This window comes from Mauremys mutica, chromosome 2 (genome assembly GCF_020497125.1).
Source record: "Mauremys mutica isolate MM-2020 ecotype Southern chromosome 2, ASM2049712v1, whole genome shotgun sequence".
Lineage (NCBI taxonomy): Eukaryota > Metazoa > Chordata > Testudines > Geoemydidae > Mauremys > Mauremys mutica.
Window position 1 is genome coordinate 278,714,862 of NC_059073.1, and position 20,378 is coordinate 278,735,239.

The following is a 20,378-nucleotide window of genomic DNA, read 5'->3' on the forward strand; positions in this document are numbered from 1 at the left end:
GGACAAGCATATTTTAAGAGCTACTTTTTGTTTTTGCTGCTTCATTTCCAGTACATTGAGATGCTCAACCTTTTATGGATTAATGCAGTACTTCAGTTAAATATAATGAGCCAAAGTCATCTCAGTGCACTTACACTCTGTACATTGTATCCTCTGCTATACTCCTGCAACCCTACTGAGAGCAGTGGGGCTGCACGTGTCTATCTGAAAGCAGACTTTAGCCCATTGTTTACAGCATACCTAAGATTACTCTCTGTGCCCACTTTAATGTGTGGAAAATCAGCCACAGGATAGCAGTTTTGCTTATGCTGACTGATTGCGTGACACGGCCAGTACAGTGTACCCTTTTCACTGGACATAGGGATGTGCCATCAAGAAGACACTCCTCTGCCACGGTGGAGTCAAACTGGCAATACTGATACCATAAATCTCTCTCTGTAATACCACTGGACTATGCTCTGCTACCGCATACATTTAAAAACAAACCATAGTAAAAAGAAATCAAATATATCAGAATTATTAACATACCACCATAAGTACTTGCTAAGGATTTCCTACTCCACCCAGGAGTACTGTAGTTGACAGTGGAAAAAAAAGGGAGCAACTGTTTGAGGAGAGCACCTCAAGTGCAATGTGTCACAAATAGTGGTGAAAGATGTAGAAAAATATATATTTATACATTAGACTGCAAAGCTGTGTCTGGTGCACAGTGCTTGTCAATGAACTGCTGTGGTGCCTAACACTATCCACCGTAGCCACCTCTGTATGCAATGCCCCACTAAAAGACCTGTTGAATTCAGATTTCAAACACTAGCCTGACTTTTTCTGAAATATTAGCTGTGGAGACATACATTTATCCTGACTGTATTACTTATGTGAGACAGACTTAAACCGAGTTCTACTTTACACATTGGCCCAGACACTCAGCTGCACAGAGGGGATTGCCAGGGAGCTGGTTACAAACCCTGGCTTCTCAGGGCAGATATGTTCTGCCCCAAGCAGTGGCTTAGGGGCTACTCTAACTTCCATTATCTGACAATGGCCGATAAGGGACCTCTGCCAGCTAAGCATAGCCAGAGTACATTGAGCTTTAGTGACACCCCTAACATCAGGCATCAGCTATACTAGCCCTGTAAAAAGTTCAGAGCTCCCACATGCCATAGGAATTTTCATCTGTCCAGAGCAGGCTATTTTCTAGTCCCTCGGGTGATATAAAGAGGCAAGAAGTAACCAAGCAGCTGACTCATGAACTTCAACAAATAAATAAACCCTGTTCTATCCTGAGGTATTTTTCTTGTTGTTTTTAAGCTCTGTTTGACCATTACAAAACTGGGGCATTAATGACCAAAGAAAAATTAGGAGTCCAGCATGAGTGCACAAGCTAAATTTATCTTGGAAATTAGTATTATTACTCTGATTTTATCATCCATGTGGATTTGTGGAATATAAATCCTCTTCTATTTACACATAGTTGGTCAAAGAAAGAACCCAGTCCTTATTCACCCAAGGAAGGGCCACAGGACTGTATCTTTCTAACCCTTCCATTACAATCTCATCTATAAAACTTCCCCTTTACAGATATTCAACCTTTTCCCCTATGCCAGTTACATTTACTAGCTGATAAGTGACGTATTTACTAACCAAGTTTTCAAAAGTTTTACCTACCTAATCTCTCTAATCTTCCTGGTACATCACAAATGTTGCAAACCTAGTACTTTCTGTGAGCCTGACATGCATTCAGCTATAGCTGAGTTATGTCCATAATTCCCCAAATCAGTCTGGCAATGAGACCAGCAACTTTCATCGTCCACCAATCTCTCAAGCAGAACAGCACAACAACCAAATGCGCTGTGTGACAGACTGACAATACCTTGTAATACCCTGAGTAAACCTTATGGAATTAAGATAAACTTTCAAAATTAAGTTAAGCTTTATTAAATTGGGCTTAATACCTGTGGGGTACATTGTATTAAAAATGCAGTTGTATATGTGTTGTGGCATTGTATGTACCTTCTCTAGCAGGGAGGGGAGGGATACTCACGAACTTCCTCATCATTGGCCTTTGAAGCCATCCCCGCAGGAGAGATCCGCATATACTAGTTCTGACAGGATTCTCCAGAGACCAACAAACACAGAAGAGGCTTTTGGATAAATAGCCTCAGTTTAAACTAACACAGAGCCTTATTCCTGATCCAGGTAAACGTGCCTCTGGTCCAAACACAGACCAACAAGGGTGGGGTTTTCGTGACAAAGCCCATATTAGAGTTGGGATGAACGCTGGTAAACTTAGACGTTAGCATGCATTCAGGTTCTTTTACTGTTTTTAATGTTTTCTCTGTAACGCTTTTTACCTTAAGAAAAAGATAGCCTTGCATAGAAAGAGCTGTGTGGTAACTTATGCCTCTATAGCCCTGATACTTATTGCCAGTCTCTGAAGAGAAAGCAAGCAGATCTGTTTAGAGAGACTGTCTTTGGTGGAGAATACACAGCGAAGGCCTAGGACCGTTCAGGCTGGACATACCCTGCTCAGAAGGCAGCAAGATGCAGGTCTCCACCCATCAAGGCAATGACTGGGGAGCTAGAAGCCAAGAGTGGGAGCCCGCTGAACGCTAAAGGGAAACACAGGTGCAGTTGCCCTAAACTGTGTCAGGCTGTGCCTTCATCCTCTGGACAGTAGGCACATGCCAACAAAAGACAACACTTCCCAATAATTTTCATTGTTAAAAATATTTCTGAACATACTGGCCACTGAAAACCTGTGTGTTTGGATTAAAATTGGTAAAGGAGGAATGTTTTTCTACATTTTTAAAAGTTACCAGAGATTTGGGATACCTCAAGTGTTGGATGTCCAACTTGAGACCCCCTAAAGCTGATATCTAAAATGTAGGACAGTCCAGTGGTGAGGTGCTAACCAGAAATCTGAGTTCAATTCCCGGCTCTGCCACACGCTTCCTGTGTGACCTTGGTTAAGTTTCTTAAGTCTTTCTGAGCCTCAGCATCCCTGCTGTGGAACAGGGATAACAACATTTCCTTACCGCACAGGAGTATTGAGAGGTGCTGATAAAACAGTAAGAAAGTGCTGAGCACCTGCCCTCTCATCCTCAGGCCCCCTTCAAGTGTTTATAGTTGGGCCTACAAAAACTGAGGGTCCCCAAATTATTAGTCACTTTTAGGACCAGCTTAGAGTAGCCCAACTGAGCTCAGTGAAACCACAAACATTTATACGAGGTCTGAATGCATAATATGCAATAGACCAAATTCATCTCTCATGCAAGAACGTCCCACTCATCTGATGTCAGTGAAGTCACACCCATTTACACCAGGTTTGAATTTGGCCTTACAGTTCTCAGACTGATTTTCCATGCATACAGCAGTTCTAGGTCTTATATCTGGTAGGATTTTGTTTTGAACAGAACGGTTTCAGTTGTTCTACCTAGGAATTCTCAAGTCTTTTCCTGAAGTCTTTTTTGTTATTTGTAAAGCATTTTTACAGCAGGTTTTTAATATCTCCTGTTGTATGACTTTAATTCGTGGTAGACATTTTGCACCCGACGTGATGCCTTGCAGTTTTCTGCTTTTGTATGTATGTCCTTTTTAAGCATAGATTGTTATGAATGTTAATGGGCTTCAAGCCATGGAATTATTTACATCGCAGTTCACAGTTGCTTAAGCTTTGAGCAATTTTGAGGCCACTTAGAAGTAAATTAGCCCTCTGCCACAGCAAACACAGTTGTATTAAATAAGTATCAACAGGACAGATTTTAAGAGTATGCACAGCAAACTACTTTTTTTTTTAATGAGGAAAATAACCTTGCATTTTAATTAACCAAATGTTGAATTCTAAAAAACACAGTTCTAGAGGGTTTGTTTGTTTGTCTGTTTTTAAGAAAAGTAAATGTAGTGATTTTGAAAAATAACAGACTTGGAGAACGCAGTCATCTTTATCCCCAGGCAGCAGTAGAACAAGTGTCCTCTATTCCATCCCTCCCATCTGAACTTGAGTAACAAACTGTACAGGTGATATCTAAGCCCAGTCAGTATCAGTGTTTATTGGGGCTTTGTATTTTTGGCTGAAACTTCCCAGGAGGCTGCTAATTCAGACAGTGTTTTGTGCGATGTTGGCCATCATCCCATTAGCGACACAACCAACCCATCTCACAGCCATCTATACTAACAACTATTGGTCATTACTGAGCTGCATCATTCTGAGATGACTATTTAGAGGTAAAATGCTACTTCCACTGTTACCATAACCACCTATCTACCCTGCTAGATGTATGATACTTCCTCGACCGGAGCTGGAGGTAAGAAGAGGGATATAATTAACTACATCCCCAGGCCTTAACTGGTTTGGATGCTAACCCTTTGAGTTCCTCCTCCCATCCTTCTAAAAATGCTAGCTTTGTCACTGAAGGTACAGCTACACTGCATCCTCCTTCCGGTGGTGTGTGGAATACAAACACTACTCGTCCCCACTAGCATGGGTAAATAGCAGTGTAGACAGTGAGGTACTGTGGAGGTGAGCAGAGTTAAAGTACACCTGCACCTTGTGGGTATGCACCCTTCACAGCTCTCTACACATCCAAGCAGTGCCTGCCCTACAGCTACCCTGCTAGTTTTAGCAGTGTAACATCCAGCTGCTGGAGTCTTTCCTCCACCCTGTCAGAGCCTTTCACTGACACACAGCTACACACCACAGTGTGGACTCAGCATGCTTTTCACTGTGGCATGTAGCTACACATACTTTACGTGCCGCCACACGTGTGAAATGGACACGTAGCCTCAGAGTCCATGTCTACAGATTCAGGCTCACACTACGGTGCTAAAGCAGCTATGTAGTCATTTCCCACCCACGTTCCTGGGCTTCAGAGCCCAAGCCCGAATGTCCACACAGCTATTCTTAGTGCCACAGAATGAGTCCAAGTCTGCAGACCCGGGCTCTGAGACTCACTGCTGCAGGTTTCTGCTGGCCATTTAGACGTTCTGTGGGAGGGTCCCAGAGTTCAGGCTGCAGCCAGAGCTGGAATGTCTACATCACAATTAAACAGCTGCACAGCCAGAGCCCCATAAGCCCAAGTCAGCTGGCACTGGCCAGCCACAGGTGTCTAACTGCAGTGTAAACATACCCTACTTGCCATAGCAAGTTTTCAGCTTGGTGGTGTCCTGTGCACTGCTACCATCCTGGACTGCTTGCATTTAGAGGACAAGAGTTGGGTGTATGTGCATGGATGTGCTCAGGAGAGGGGAGAGGAGGTATGTGCGTAGAAGTGGATGTAAGATACTGATGTTCCCCAGGGAAATAGATTTCTTTGTGCTGTTTACTAGAGAAGCAGAAGTGATGGAGGGGTCTGTCTATTACTACATTTTGATAGCGGTGGCCCAATGATCAAGTTAGTGGGTGGATACTTAGTTAGGGAGCCCCCTCTTCCTCCCCTGAAGCACTTAATCCCCTGAAATACCTAGCATGAGTCACTGTTAGAAACAACATTGGACCCAATAGAAGATTAGTTTATGGCATTCCAATTTGGCGATTCCTATGCTAATACAACAATTTAGATAGGTGAGGGCCACAAACCCCAACTGAGGCTGTTTTGTTAAAAAGAAAAGGATTTTTGTCTGTGAGAAGAGTGCTGTTTTGCAAACGGTGGGTTTCACACCACTGCATTTCAGAAAACAACAAGGGCAAAACGTTTCCAACTCGGGGGGCCAACGTTAGGCTCCTACAACCAACTTTAGTCTTCCAAATAAAAGGGGGCTGATTTTCACAGCTGCTGAGCACCTGCAGTTCCCACCAACTTCAAGTATCATTGGCCAAACCATTCAACATCTCAGTGCCCGTTTCCTCACCTGTAGAATAGCAAACCTTAGTACAGAAGCACTGGGAGACTCAACTTCCTTCACTTTTTTAAAGATCCTCTGATGGGATAATGCAATATAAATGCCATGTTTTATAATTACATTCAGCATCCTATAAGGTGTTGAAAGGTTCTCTGGTAAGCCCCAAGCATGACTGCTGGTGCTGGCAGGAGGGGGAGTAGAGAGAGAAGGGCACATTATAAAAATGGCATAGGCTCCTTTCCACTGTCTCAAGTTGGGGACTTAAAAATTGAGACACCCAAAATCACTAGCTACTTTTGAAAATTGAGAGCTTAGTGTCCGAGTCTGCTTGGAGCAGCAGAAAAACACCGGCCGTGTCCAGAACATTAGGCTCCATCCCCACTTAAAAACATTTTGATTGAGCATCAAGCTTAATGGCAGATGATATAAAAGGAAGATAATTTCACAGACCCAGCATTCTCCTCTAATGAAACCTGCAGTTTCCTATATGCCTCTCCATCATGTAGTTCTGTTTATAAATCCTTGTGGTAGCAAGCTGTGCAAAATTATCTGGGTCATATAATCCAGTAGCTGTTCAGTACTTACATTAATGTATTGATTCCAAACAAAATGGAACAGAAACATGAACAAAATAATATCAGGCTTAAAGTACTGATGCGGTTAGATGGGAGGCTTTGTAAGCATTTTAGAGATTAGTGATGTAATAAATTATTAGTTCCTTTAAAGCTCAGGATCTGGCCAAGGAAACTAAATCATAAAACTGGATCATTAGCCTTTGGCAAATTGCCTCAGTTTCTGGTAGAGCAACCCTGCTACAAGTCAAGAAATTGTATGAACTGTTGAAAAAAACCACCACCAAACCCGGGAAGTACATAATTTAGCCCCATTCATTGTCATCAGTTGACCAAGGCCTGAAAACAGCATAAAAAGTAGATTCATTGTTCTGCCAGCTAAGATCATTAAAGGGCAAATGAGGATCCCTGTAACTTTTACAGAAAAATATCACATAAAATCGTTATGATCATCTTGATTTGGAACTTGAAATGCTTCTCAGCCCTTTTAAATAAATGCCACGAGTGCATTCAAAACCAAAGAGGGCAACTTCTAAGCCCATTTGGGTCTTGTTTGGTCCCCCTTAGCTTGGGCTGGGTTAGAGAACTGATTATTTCTGTATTACTTATTAAATGCAGTTTGCTATATACTTAAATTGCCATGGGCTTGACAGTGCCATGAAGGCACAGCGCTGACAAGGTTATGGTACAAAGCTGCGCCACCCCAGATACACATGGGAGAAGGACTGTGGCTACAGAGGCGCAACCCCAATCTGTACTCCCTGCTATGCAAAGGGAATGGGTAGACTGCACACGTAGAGAGAAGTCCCTGCCCTCCATCAAAAGCAGGGTCTGCAATTCTCCCTGACATCTTGAGCAAGGAGCTCAGAATATAGGGGTAGGGGAAAGACTCTTTCAACCCTCCCTGTGCACCCACGTGAATGCCAGGAACAGTATAGCCCAAAGCTAGGAAAGCTGGAGCAGAGGTAGATAGCACTGTTGTGTCTTGCTCGAATTAGAGTTCTTCTTTTTTTCTTGCCATCATGTCTCCCTTATGTATGTAACCCATTTACATTTACCAGAATTCTTCTTCTGCCTCACAGTGGAGAGCGATCGGATTGTACCCAGTCTAGCGAGGGTGCATGCACTGAGCATGGGAATAGCAGCCAGGAGACGTTTACCTCTCTGCTGTGAAGTGTGACTTGTAGATCTTTACTGTTTAATCTTACCTGAATGTCAAGTGTCGGTACTCTGCACTGAATGGAATATTTTGACTGAGGTGATGTAATTATCCATACAAATGGATGAAAAGTAACATGGGATAAAGGGAACAGCACACTTTCCAGACATATGCCACATTTTTACTGTAGGTTCACAATCTCCATACAGAGCCAAAAAGTTGGAGTCTCATGTTCCATTTAATCCTTTCATCTCTATTGGCTGTTCCCACGTTGAAAGTACATCGAATCATGGGAGAAAAGGAACAGATAGCAACAGCAGAGGTATATGGAGAGCTTCTCAAATGTATGCTTTTGACCTGAGAAAACTAGGAGACCAGTAAAGGAAAGGCTGGAAGCAAGAGATGTTTGGGAGCAAGGTAGATAACAGATAGAAAGAGGATGATGGATGGTCTTGTGAAAATCAGGAGATGGGGCTCAATTCCTGACTCTGCCACAAATGTCCTGATGACCTTGGGCAAGTCACTTAACCCATGTGCCCATGGTCTCTCATGGAAGGGAAGGACATTGTGTAGTCCAGGAGGAGCCCAGTTTCAGATGAAGTGGTTTTGGTGAAACTGGGCCCCATTTGGGTCTGGTTGCAAAACCAAAAAGGAGGCAAATCTCTGAGTTTCAGTATGACAGATTGATGCAGTTCTACTCCCAGTGTCACAGTGAATGCAGCAGAATGTGAACCAATATAGGTAAAGATAGCAAAACAATAGATTTTTTTTCATTTAGCCATTTACTGTGCTCTGTGTCCCATACAGTTCAGAGCCCAGCAGCGTGATGTTATAATCACAGCTGTGCACTTTCATTATAAGCTCATCTTCTAGGCCTTATAACGAAGGCTGCAATTCTGTCACGGAGGTCACAGATTCTGTGACTTTCCACAGATCTCCATGACTTTCACAGCTGCAGTGGCTGGAGCAGCTGACCCCAGGGCCACCAGAGCAGCTGCTGGAGCAGCCCCGGGGCTAGCTGCTCAGGTGGTCCCCAGGGCCAGCCTGTACTGGCCGCTGCTTGGGCGGCCCCAGGCAGCTGGCCCCAGGGAGCGCCCGAGCAGCAGTCCCAGGAGCGGCCCCAGGAAATGCCCAAGCAGCGGTCCCGGGAGCAGCCCCTGAGCAGCGGCCACTACGGCTGGCTCCGAGGCAGCCCCTGAGCAGCGGACCCAGGGAGGCTGGACCAGGGGAGGGCCCAAGCAGCAGTCCTGGGTGGCCCCAGGGAGCACCCAACAGGAGTCCTGGGGTGGCCCTGGGGAGCACCTGAGCAGCGCTCCCCAGGGCCTCGCAGCAGCGGGTGGCTGGGGGCAGTCAGCCCCCGTGGCCAGCGCAGAGTCTAGTTGTCGACCCTCGGGGCCCCCCAGAGCAGCGGTGTCCTGGGGCCCCCCAGAGCAGCAGCACCCCATGGCCCCAGGAGCTGTTAAGTTTTCGTCAGGGGTATTTATATAGTAAAAGTGATGGACAGGTTACGAGCCATTAATTTTTGTTTATTGCCCATGATCTGTCCACAACTTTTACTAAATATACCCGTGACTAAATCTTAGCCTTACTTATAAGTTGCTGAACAAATTTCCTTTTGGACTGAAGCCTCTCAGCTTACAAGCTATTGTACAGGTAGATGTTAGAGGTCTGAATGTGAAAAAATGTGAGTGGTCGGTCAAATAAACACCTAATAGTCACCATTAAAAAGTCAGCTTCCAGTCACCACACAGGTATCTGAGATACCACAATCTTCTCCACTGCTTAGAGTAGGAGATAACGTTATGGCATATTATATATCAGCCACCCTTTTTCCCTTTTCTTCTCTTTTCCCCTGTTCTCTCCATCAAAACCTCATCCCTCTTCAGTTACCAGTCACATTCAGTGAGTTCAAGACTATAATAAAGCCCATATGGGACAATTCATCATTTATCTGTGGTGCTATGCACATTCATAAAAATGTCCTTGCTTGCATAGCTGGAAAGCTCATACTGAAAATTCTGAGCGATGAAAACTACCTTTCAAGCTGAAGTGCTTGTGCAGGTCATCCAAGTTCAAGGATCAGTTCATTAGTCAGAAAAAAAAAATACAACGCTTGGTTTAGAGAAATTCTGCCTGTTTTGTCAGGGCAGATGATTTTTCTAAATTCATTTCTGTAGGGAATAGGCCTTTAAGAAAATCATTAATTCTGTTCTGAATGCAATCAATGGTGGGCGGAGAAAAGAGAAGGTAATATCTCTGCTGAGTCCTCTGAAAAGTTATGGATTTTTAAAAGATAAAATCAAAACTATTATAGGCCAATTTTATCCATTTCTGTTTATTTTTACAAGCATTTCAAAAGGAATGTAATCTATTTAATATACAAGCAGAATGATAAAAAAGACTAATTACTAGCTAGCTTGTCTCTTTGAAACTGTCTGTGCACCTCTACTCTAATATTATGATATAAAATGGTAGGGTGCCTTATTTACAGGTTTGGAAAGTCCATGGCATTGATATTAAACAGACATGGGCCTGAACTGTAACTCTCAATCTCTGAATGGAGATATACATTTTGCTAGTAGGACCTATGGTCTATTTCAGAGGTTCACAAACTTTTCTTATTGAGTACCCCCTTCCAGACCTACCAGCTGGCCATGTACCCTTATCCTTCTCATCACTGACACTTTGAGTGTTCTGCTTAACACTACCTGTCTTTAGCCTTCTGTCCATATTTCACTGTTATGTACAGATCTAGTTATAGTGCGAGGTATACAACCAAAAAAAACCCCACCACCAAATCCCCTAAGTTCTGAGCTCAATTAGACTGGACGGTTGCTGGGCAACTGAACCCTTGCTGTACAGTGATTGGAGGTGAGGGTCTGTACGTCAGTGTCTCTGTGTAGCTGTGTTCTCATTGTTATGGTAGTCAATTTACTTCAAGATGTACCAAATTTCTACAGAGTTTTAAAGCTTTGTCTGAGTAGCCGATTATGAAAGTGCAATAAATAAAATAATTAAGCAATAAAATCCACCATTACACAATTGCACAATTTCTCCCATGTACCCCCTGTGATGGTACCTCTCATAAGGCTCTTAGAATCTGCTTAGAATGTTTTTATGCTACATATGCCATGTAACATATTTCCGTAAAGGTTATGATCTACTGAATGTATTAATCCTATTTGCATGCATGTATCACTTTTGTATTCCAAGTTATGAATGTTGGCTGTGTACTGGCTTGATTTCTAAATAACCTTAGTAGAGCATTGGTCAGTTCCTGGAGAAAGGAATGTTGAAATTAAGTACCTAATCAGGAAATACTTAAAGGACAATGGATCTTGGAACTGTCCAATCCACATAAGAAGTCTACTTGAGGACGTTCAAGGTAGCATGTGAACAATGGATGCTACCTGTAAATACTGTGAGTCATGCATGGACATGTGACTTGCCCAGGTGACTCCAAAACTCCATCTCGGAGCTGGACTTTGCATAGGAGTGAGGAGGGGGTCTCTACCCACAAGAGAAAGTCTATTTAAATCCCTGGGAGATTCCTCCATTTTGTCTTCAGCTGGCTAAAGAGGGAGCCTCTCCACCCCCCAGGATACTTGAAAGAAACTGGAACAAAGGTCAGTAACTACAGGGGGTGTGAGCGATTGCTGGACCCAGGCTAAAAGGAGATTAGTCTGTAAAAGGGAACATACTGGAACTGGTGAGGATCTTATCTGTATTCAGTTTGATTAGACATAGATTTGCGCATTTTATTTTATTTTGTTTGGTGACTTACTTTGTTCTGTCTGTTACTACTTGGAACCACTTAAATCCTACTTTCTGTATTTAATAAAATCACTTTTTACTTATTAACTTAGAGTATGTATTAATGCCTGGGGGAGCAAACAACTGTGCATCTATCTATCAGTGTTATAGAGAGTGAACAATTTATGAGTTTACCCTGCATAAGCTTTATACAGGGTAAAACGGATTTATTTGGGTTTAGACCCCATTGGGAGTTGGGCATCTGGGTGTTAAAGACAAGCACACTTCTGTTAGTTGCTTTCAGGTAAAACTGCAGTTTTGGAGCAAGTAATTCAGACCCTTTGTTGGAGCAGACAGGAGTGTCTGGCTCAGCAAGACAGGGTGCTGGAGTCCTGAGCTGACAGGGAAAACAGGAGCAGAGGTAGTCTTGGCACATCAGGTGGCAGTTCCCAGGGGGGTTTCTGTGATCCAACCCGTCACACCCCCTCCCCCAAGATGCCTTGTGTACTCACAGGAGTACATGTACCACAGTTGGGAACCCCTGGTTTAGTTGACACTCCATTCCGTGACTGCTGAATCCAGGACAGGACTTAGGGAGGCCCTGTAAGATCAGAGTGCCAGCAAGAACTACAGGGAATGTCTGTATCCAGCAGCTCCAAGAAAGAATCGCCTTATATTTGTCACAACAGAATTGTATATCTTGACTACCATGAGAGGGGGAAAAATGGGGCCTGGCTCTAAAATAGGCCAGCTGAGGGAATTGTTGGACACTTGATAATTTAGATCATGCAAAATTATGCTCTGCAGGAAGATCAGGCCAACAGGTCTTTAGATTTCTTCAGCACCACAGAGCTATGTGCTACTATCCCAGTTTTAAGTAAATTAAAAGAAGGGAAAGTATGGCTGCGTAGTGCATCCAGTTGTGCAGGTAGTAATGGGCCTAATGGTTGCAGCAATCAGAGGGGGGCCTATCTAGACTTGGGAACTTATTATTATGGAAGTCTTTGCCTATGTGTAGCACCTTCTCACAAGGAAGAGAGGTTCAATTAAATCTTCTGAATAAGTTTTTGGAAGTTTGGCAGAAGTAGCTTATCTAAGGAGGACTGTATTTGAAAATGAGACTTAAGACCTCAGAGGGATGTGTTTGCATAAAAGGTAGTAATTCCTTCAAAAATCATACTATTATAATTCATGGTGTTACCTTCCGAGTTCCTTAGGACAGGTGATAGCCCTCGGCTCCGGAGGACTAGCTATGAGATTAGCTGAAAAATTACTTGGTCTGTCAGAAAGATCAGGACACTTCCCCATATAGCTGTTCAATGTTTTATTCATGTGGGTAAAATATTTAATTCCAAGCAAAGTCTTTTACATTTTATTTGGCTTCTGGCTCTACTGTGATTTGCCTTCCACATCCAAGGTCCAGGGATCACTGCCTCTCTGCACCCTCAGGGGTGCAAGTCATCCCCAAAAGAGGCAATGAAAAGACAGGGCACTGAGGCACAGAGTAAGTGTCTCCCCCCATGTCCAAGGTCACAATGGAAGTCTGTAGCAGAGTTGAGGAATAGAACCCAGGTCTCCTGACAGCTAGTCTGGTGCCTTAAGTACATCACGTCTTCATACTAAGCAAGTCCCCTTGTCACTTACTCTCCCTTTAAGTATGAGATGCCTGGAAATCTTCAATTTACAATGGATGTTAAATTCTCTTGTGAATGTTTCAAATTAGTTAATCACTTTCATGAAACTTCAGTGCATTTATTTTCTGTTATTTGTCTGGTCTTTCATAAGGCAGTGTTCTTACTTGTATTTCATATTCTTGTTTTATCCTGATTACTCTATACTATCTCTCGGTATATTAACAATCAGCTCTTTTATCTGAGCCATTAAGATGGGTCATTAACTTTTTCTTTCTCTACCTTTCTTAACTATATTTCCTGTATGTTCAGAATTTCTTTATTCAGAGTCCCTGGAATTACCACTCACTAATATTTGAGTACTGACCATTTGAGTATACTTAATTCATCCTTAAAATTAACAGTTATTTTATCAGCTGGTTATGTGTTTGTTACTTATATAAGTTTGGCTGTTTGCATCTCAGTTATATCAGTTGGTTTCTTATATATGTCTCGTGTGCATTATATATATACACCATCTAATGTGTGTGTGCATACTTATAGAATACATACACACATATAATGATTTTATTTCAGCTGATTTATTGGTATAGCAGTCGGTCTCTTGAATTTTTCTTCCGACTACCCCTTAAGAGTGATTTTTAAATGACTTTTTATCAGCCATATCATTAATGGCAGATTTCTGAAAATTGTTTAAACTTCTGATCTGAGACAAGAAAACAGGAGCTCAAGAGATGTGTGAAAGTATCATCTTCATGGATCGGTGAGTCATTTATTGACTACAAGTGTGATCTCAGTTAGGTATTAGCTATAGTGGCTGTTTCTATTTCCCTCCCTGTTACTGTAGTTGTTAACAGCCTTCTCAAGATTCCATGTGGGCCCCATATGTGTGGTAGGAGGTTTGCTGAAACCAGTTTCTTTTAGTCTATGAATTGCTTTCATTGTTACTATGGCACACAGGAGTTTCTCTGAGTTTGAGGTTCCAATGAACCCATAATTTCACAGCGAACTCCAGGCAAAACAGTCAAGTTTCATCTTATTACACAGAAGTAATAGCATGAATTTTGCATGGTTTGGGTGCAAAACTGCAAATCATCCATATCTGCACCAAGCTCAGAAGAGTAGTCATATTGACTAAAGTAGAACTGCTTCCATGGACAAGTGTTGCTGTAGCCATGTCAGTCCCAGAATATTAAGAGAAACAAGGTGGATGAGGTAACATCTTTTATTGGACCAACTTCTTCTTCGGGTTTGGGAAACTAACTCAGAGTGAGACCTAAGAAGAACTCTATGTAAGCTCAAAAGATTGTCTCTCTCACCAACAGAAGTTGGTCCAACAGAACAGGGGTTCTCAACCTTTCCAAACTAATATACCCCTTTTCAGGAGGCTGATTTGTCTTGGGTACCCCAAGTTTCACCTCACTTACAAAATACTTGCTTACAAAATCAGACATAAAAATACCAAAAAGGGTCACAGCACATTATTACTGAACAATCGCTGACTTTCTCATTTGTACAATATAAGTATAAAATAAATCAAATGGAATATAAACACTGTACTTACAGTTCAGTGTATAGTATATAGAGCAGTATAAACAAGTCATTGCCTGTATGAAATTTTAGTTTGTACTGACTTTGCTAGTGCTTTTTATGTAGCCTGCTGTAAAACTAAGCAAATATCTAGATGAGATGATGTACCCCCTGCAAGACCTCTGTGTACCCTCAAGGGTACGCATACCCCTGGTTGAGAACCACTGGAATAGAAGATATTACCTCACCTACTCTGTCTCTCTACATGAACAGGGACAGCAGAATTTAACCCTACTCAGTTCTAGAGCTTGGGGAAACAACAATAAAGGGGAACCGAGTGATCATGCAGAGGTATTTAAAGGTGGGATAATACTGAGTTCGAGCGGTAAAAGAAAGTATAAAAAGTAGTAATGGGATGGAATTGAGCAAATACAAATAGAAGCTAAATAGAAGCAAACATGTTAATAAAGGGCAAGATCAATTAGGCTGCAGAACAGTCTCCCAGCGAGAGTGACACAAGAAACAATCCTTCACTACACGAGTCTATTCACAGCACAACTGGACAAAGTACTGGACAAGGCTGAATGGCAGTCGGATCTATGGACTAGAGGATCTAAATGATCTTTTCCATCTTTAGTTCTCTCTAAGTCTACGAATGCTTGTTGTTTCTGGGGAAGGAGAAAAAAGATTGCTACAAAATGTACAATAAATCAACTAAGATCTTAAGCAGTAATTTTGTTAATTATGGGAGGTCACAACTGTAGTTATGCTACATTGTCTATTGCTGGTGCCTCATTTTCTAGTAGGTCAACTCCTAATTCAATTGAGCCAGCTTCCACCCATCATTCATTTACATTTTTTACATTCAAGTACTTTAATGCTGAAGACTTGTTTTCAGCCCTTTTTGCTCAAATGAGCGTTTAGATTTGCATATGTCTCATAGACTCATAGACTTTAAGGTCAGAAGGGACCATTATGATCATCTAGTCTGACCTCCTGCACAACGCAGGCCACAGAATCTCACCCACCCACTCCTGTAACAAACCCCTAACCTGTGTCTGAGTTATTGAAGTCCTCAAATTGTGGTTTCAAGACCTCAAGGTGCAGAGAATCCTCCAGCAAGTGACCTGGGCCACACACTGCAGAGGAAGGCAAAAAACCTCCAGGGCCTCTGCCAATCTGCCCTGGAGGAAAATTCCTTCCCGACCCCAGATATGGCGATCAGTTAAACCCTGAGCATGTGGGCAAGACTCACCAGCCAGCACCCAGGAAAGAATTCTCTGCAGTAACTCAGATCCCACCCCATCTAACATCTTATTACAGACCATTGGGCATATTTATCTGCTAATAATCAAAGATCAATTAATTGCCAAAATTAGGCTATCCCATCATACCATCCCCTGCATAAACTTATCAAGCTTAGTCTTGAAGCCAGATATGTCTTTTCCCCCCACTACTCCCGTTGGAAGGCTGTACCAGAACTTCACTCCTCTAATGGTTAGAAACCTTCATCTAATTTCAAGTCTAAACTTCCTAGTGTCCAGTTTATATCCATTTGTTCTTGTGTCCACATTGGTACTAAGCTTAAATAATTCCTCTCCCTCCCTAATATTTATCCCTCTGATATATTTATAAAGAGCAATCATATCTCCCCTCAGCCTTCTTTTGGTTAGGCTAAACAAGCCAAGCTGTTTCAGTCTCCTTTCATAAGACAGGTTTTCCATTCCCCGGATCATCCTAGTAGCCCTTCTCTGTACCTGTTCCAATTTGAATTCATCCTTCTTAAACATGGGAGACCAGAACTGCACACAGTATTCCAGATGAGGTCTCACCAGTGCCTTGTATAACGGTACTAACACCTCCTTATCTTTACTGGAAATACCTCGCCTGATGCATCCCAAGACTGCATTAGCTTTTTTAACGGCCATATCACATTGGCGGCTCATAGTCATCCTGTGATCAACCAATACTCCAAGGTCCTTCTCCTCCTCTGTTACTTCCAACTGATGTGTCCCCAATTTATAACCAGAATTCTTGTTATTAATCCCTAAATGCATGACCTTGCACTTTTCACTGCATGACCTTGCACTTTTCACAAATACAACAATATGTAATATTTTCTTCCCCACATCCTTACAATTAAAAGTTCCGTTTTCAACAACTATTGGTTAATGTCTCTGATTCTATTTATTCTTTTTCAGTTTACTCATAATTTTCTTTGCTACATGTTCTTCAGTCTTGCTTAACTTAGTGTTTGCCAGCCAAGGCAATAATAATCTCCTAAATACAAGTGTTTTCTCCCTGAATGATGCACCTCAGAATGCTTCCCACTTAGGTTTGTCACCATGCATTGGCAATGTCCAACAGTGCAGACATTTCTGCACTGACTGGCTAACTATTTCTTCTACCAGTCAAATTTCTGCTGCTGTCTTTCAGGACCTTCATCTGTGTCTCTAATACTTAGTTTGCCCCTAGGGTATGGTCTACACTGCAGCTAGGAGATGTGATTCCCAGAGCGAGTAGACAGACTCGTGCTAGCTCTGCTTGAGCTAGTGTGCTAAAAATAGCAGTGTGGACATTGCAGCATGGCTCAGATTAGCCACTGACCCCCTGGGTCTGAGCTTAGGTGGTTAACTCATGCTACCACCTGCGTCACAACATCCACACTGCTCTTTTTAGTGTGTTAGCTCAACTTGAGATAGCACAAGTCTGTCTACCTGCTCTGGGAATCACACCTCCCAGCTGCAGTGCAGACATCCCCTAGGAACCTGCTCTGATCATCTCCCCAACCCTCTCCAGTCCCAGTGACATGCTCAGGAATACCTCTTGCACAGGAGCTTAGGTGAAGGGCACAGCTGAACTCTGCAGTGCTGGCCCTGCTCAGCAGAGGCTCTGGAGCTGCAGCCTGACAGGGCCAAAGCACCAGCCTTGACTGCCCAGTGGTTCGTTTCCAGGGACACAGTGGTTGCTGCTGCCCAAAGGCGGCCTGGAAGGGAGCTGCATCCCCAGGCCCAGAGTGCCTGGAGGGATGGGGGGGGGGCTGAAACCCCCAGCCCAGGGGAGCTGCTGTCCAGTAAAGGCCCCCACAGAGACTCCTGGCCAGGCTCCCAAGGCTGTGGAGCAAACCCTCTTGTTCTATGCAAAAATACTGGTTATTAGAAAGAGGGGGGCGTTCAAGGGACATGAATTCCCCGAGGGGGACACAGCAATAAAAAGGTTGGGAACCTCTGCCCTATAGGGCTTATTTACAGTCACAGTTAGTCAGGTGTGGGGCAGATCCAAAGCCCACAGACATCAGTGGAAAGAGTCCCATTCACTTCAACAGGTTCTAGAACAGGTTCTCTGTGGGCTCATCGAATTTTCCATATATCTTGTGGAACAAATTCCTCCCTGAATTACACCCCTGTTCTATTCCACGGATCACAATGTGGCCCTGTGGTCTTTTCCCATGAATAAATACATTAAGAACATAAGAACGGCCATACTGGGTCAGATCAAAGGTCCATCTAGTCCAGTATCCTCCAACAGTGGCCAGTGCCAGGTGCCCCAGAGGGAATGAAAAGAACAGGTAATCATCAAGTGATCTATCCCCTGTCACCCATTCCCAGCTTCTGGCAATTAACTACTCTTTACTCATGAATGACTCTTCTCTCATTACAAACTGTACTATTCCATGGTATTGTCTAAGAGCTCTCAGGCACACAGTGCATTTTGGGTTTGTTACCCTCATGTGTTCAAAAATTTAATTCTGCACACCCAGAGGGGCTGAAAGGCCGGACACGTAATAATAATAATAGGAGATATACCAATCTCTTGGAACTAGAAGGGACCTTGAAAGGTCATTGAGTCCAGCCCCCTGCCTTCACTAGCAGGACCAATTTTTGCCCCAGATCCCTAAGTGGCCCCCTCAAGGATTGAACTCTCAACCCTGGGTTTAGCAGGCCAACGCTCAAACCACTGAGCTATCCCTCCCCAGGGATAGAAGGAGCCAAGGCAGACAATGTAGGAAAAAAGCCAGGATTGTCAGCGACATACACGATAAAGAGAAAGAGGATGTTATGAAAATAGTGGAAGGAGACTCAAACATATGGATAATTGGGATAGGAAACAGTGCAATCTAATATTCTGGGAGTTAAGAGACTTGGGTTACAATCCTAACTCTGCCATAGACTATTCTCATGACCCTAGACAATGTACTTAACCACGGCTTCCCCATTTGTGAAAGGAAGGAAATAATTAATAATCCTTCCCAATCTCACAAGGGTTCAGTGAGGGTTTACATGATGCATGAACAACACATTCAGATACTTGGGTGAAAAGCACCATAGATGCTAAAATACAGAATTCTCAGTACCCATATAGAAATTTCCATCTGGACTATGCTGAACAAATACTAATTAATTACACAAGTGAAACATATTATTGTTATAATTATTCTAAACTTCAGAAAAGTGTCCACACTTTCAAACACTTATCTCAACTCATCTGAACCCTCTCAAGTCTTTTCAACATTAATATTTTCCTGCTGAACTACCTGGGCCTTCAAAGAATCCATGAACTCAGGAGGGTCAGGAGGGGATGACTATGTCCGATGCCTCCCCTACCTTTCAGCATTCACCTTCTGCACCAGATTTAAACAAATTACTGCTGCAAGACCCAGGATAGCTCAAGAATTTTTTAAATTTCACAACTTGATATTCTAATGTCTCTCCTCTGTACTTACACTGTAGTTGCATTTCAAATTGCATTTACCAAGTACTTGCAGTTCTCCAGAACAGGTTATTAATTGGACACAGACTTTTGCAGTGTTTCTGCATTTGAATTCTTGCATAATGTAGAAGATATTAAATTTGCCTGACCCAATGGCTCTCACTGCTTTATTATCTTTTATAGCAATAGCAGATTTACACAGCATTATTTCTTTAGCAGGCTCATTAGTTAGCATGCCAATAAAAAAATTATTGAGATTGCCTGCCATCTTCTATAGTAAATACTTTCCCATTTGTTCAGTCTCATTTTCTTTGCACACATTCTTCAAAAAGTACCTGTCGAGTCTCTACTGCTGTCTAAAAATAGGACCTTCTTTGTTGTGCAGTTTAATCTGTTAAATTATGTTGTATTCTAAAAAGCGGATCTGTTAAAGCAGCATTGTGGTGTTTCATACCGTCCCTCGGGGCCTGATCTCAAGCTTACTGAAATCAATGAGAGTCTTTCCATAAAGGTCAATGGGTTTTGGATCAGGCTTCAATGAGTTCCAGATCAAACTTCTTTAGCTTACATGTCAAAATATGATTTTCTCATCGCTGCAAACTCAATCTGAGATCTGAAAATAAGGTATGCTCTACCTGCCTCTGAAATCACTGCCAGTAATAAAAATTCTCCCATCAATAAATAATAACAAACTAGAATGCAGACAACAATTGTGTGTGTTCTACATACGTTATAATATAATGCAGCATCATCGTCCATAGCTATATTGGCTCTGCAGCTTTAAGGGTAGTGTAGACTTTTTCTTGTCAGTAAAGTCTGCAGATGAGAGATACAAATAGTAGTTACTAAGGCTAGTTGAAAATTTTCCAATTAAACTTTTTTTGACAGAAAATTGGGTTAATTGATTGAATTAACTGGATTGATTTTTTTTTCCACAAAAAGTGTCTCTTCTGCAAACAATTTTGATTTGTCATTGAAAAAAATGAAATTCTAAATACCAAAATATTTCAGTCAAAACCCAGAAAGTTTAGATTTGGAAATGCCGCTGTGGTGCCTCATGGGAGCTACAATTCAGTTGCCTCATGTCCCGTTCTACTCTAGGGGCTGGGCTACATCTCCCATGAGGCACAATGGACAGGATCTCCCATGATGCACTGCCTTGCATCTTCAATCGGAGAGACTGTG

At 42.5% G+C, this 20,378-nt stretch overlaps 1 protein-coding gene across 6 annotated transcripts in view; it reads right to left on the reverse strand.

Moving 5' to 3' along the window:
• DPP6 (dipeptidyl peptidase like 6) overlaps window positions 1–20,378 on the reverse strand; it is an 828,258-nt gene that overhangs the window by 494,048 nt on the left and 313,832 nt on the right. For 2 of the 6 annotated variants that reach the window (XM_045003881.1, XM_045003882.1), the window contains exon 2: window positions 19,923–20,009. The exons of the other annotated variants lie outside the window; for them this stretch is intronic. In XM_045003881.1, coding sequence (XP_044859816.1) covers window positions 19,923–19,952 — 30 coding nt within the window. In that variant the 5' untranslated portion in view covers window positions 19,953–20,009. The remainder of the gene's footprint in view (window positions 1–19,922; window positions 20,010–20,378) is intronic. 6 annotated transcript variants of the gene reach the window in all.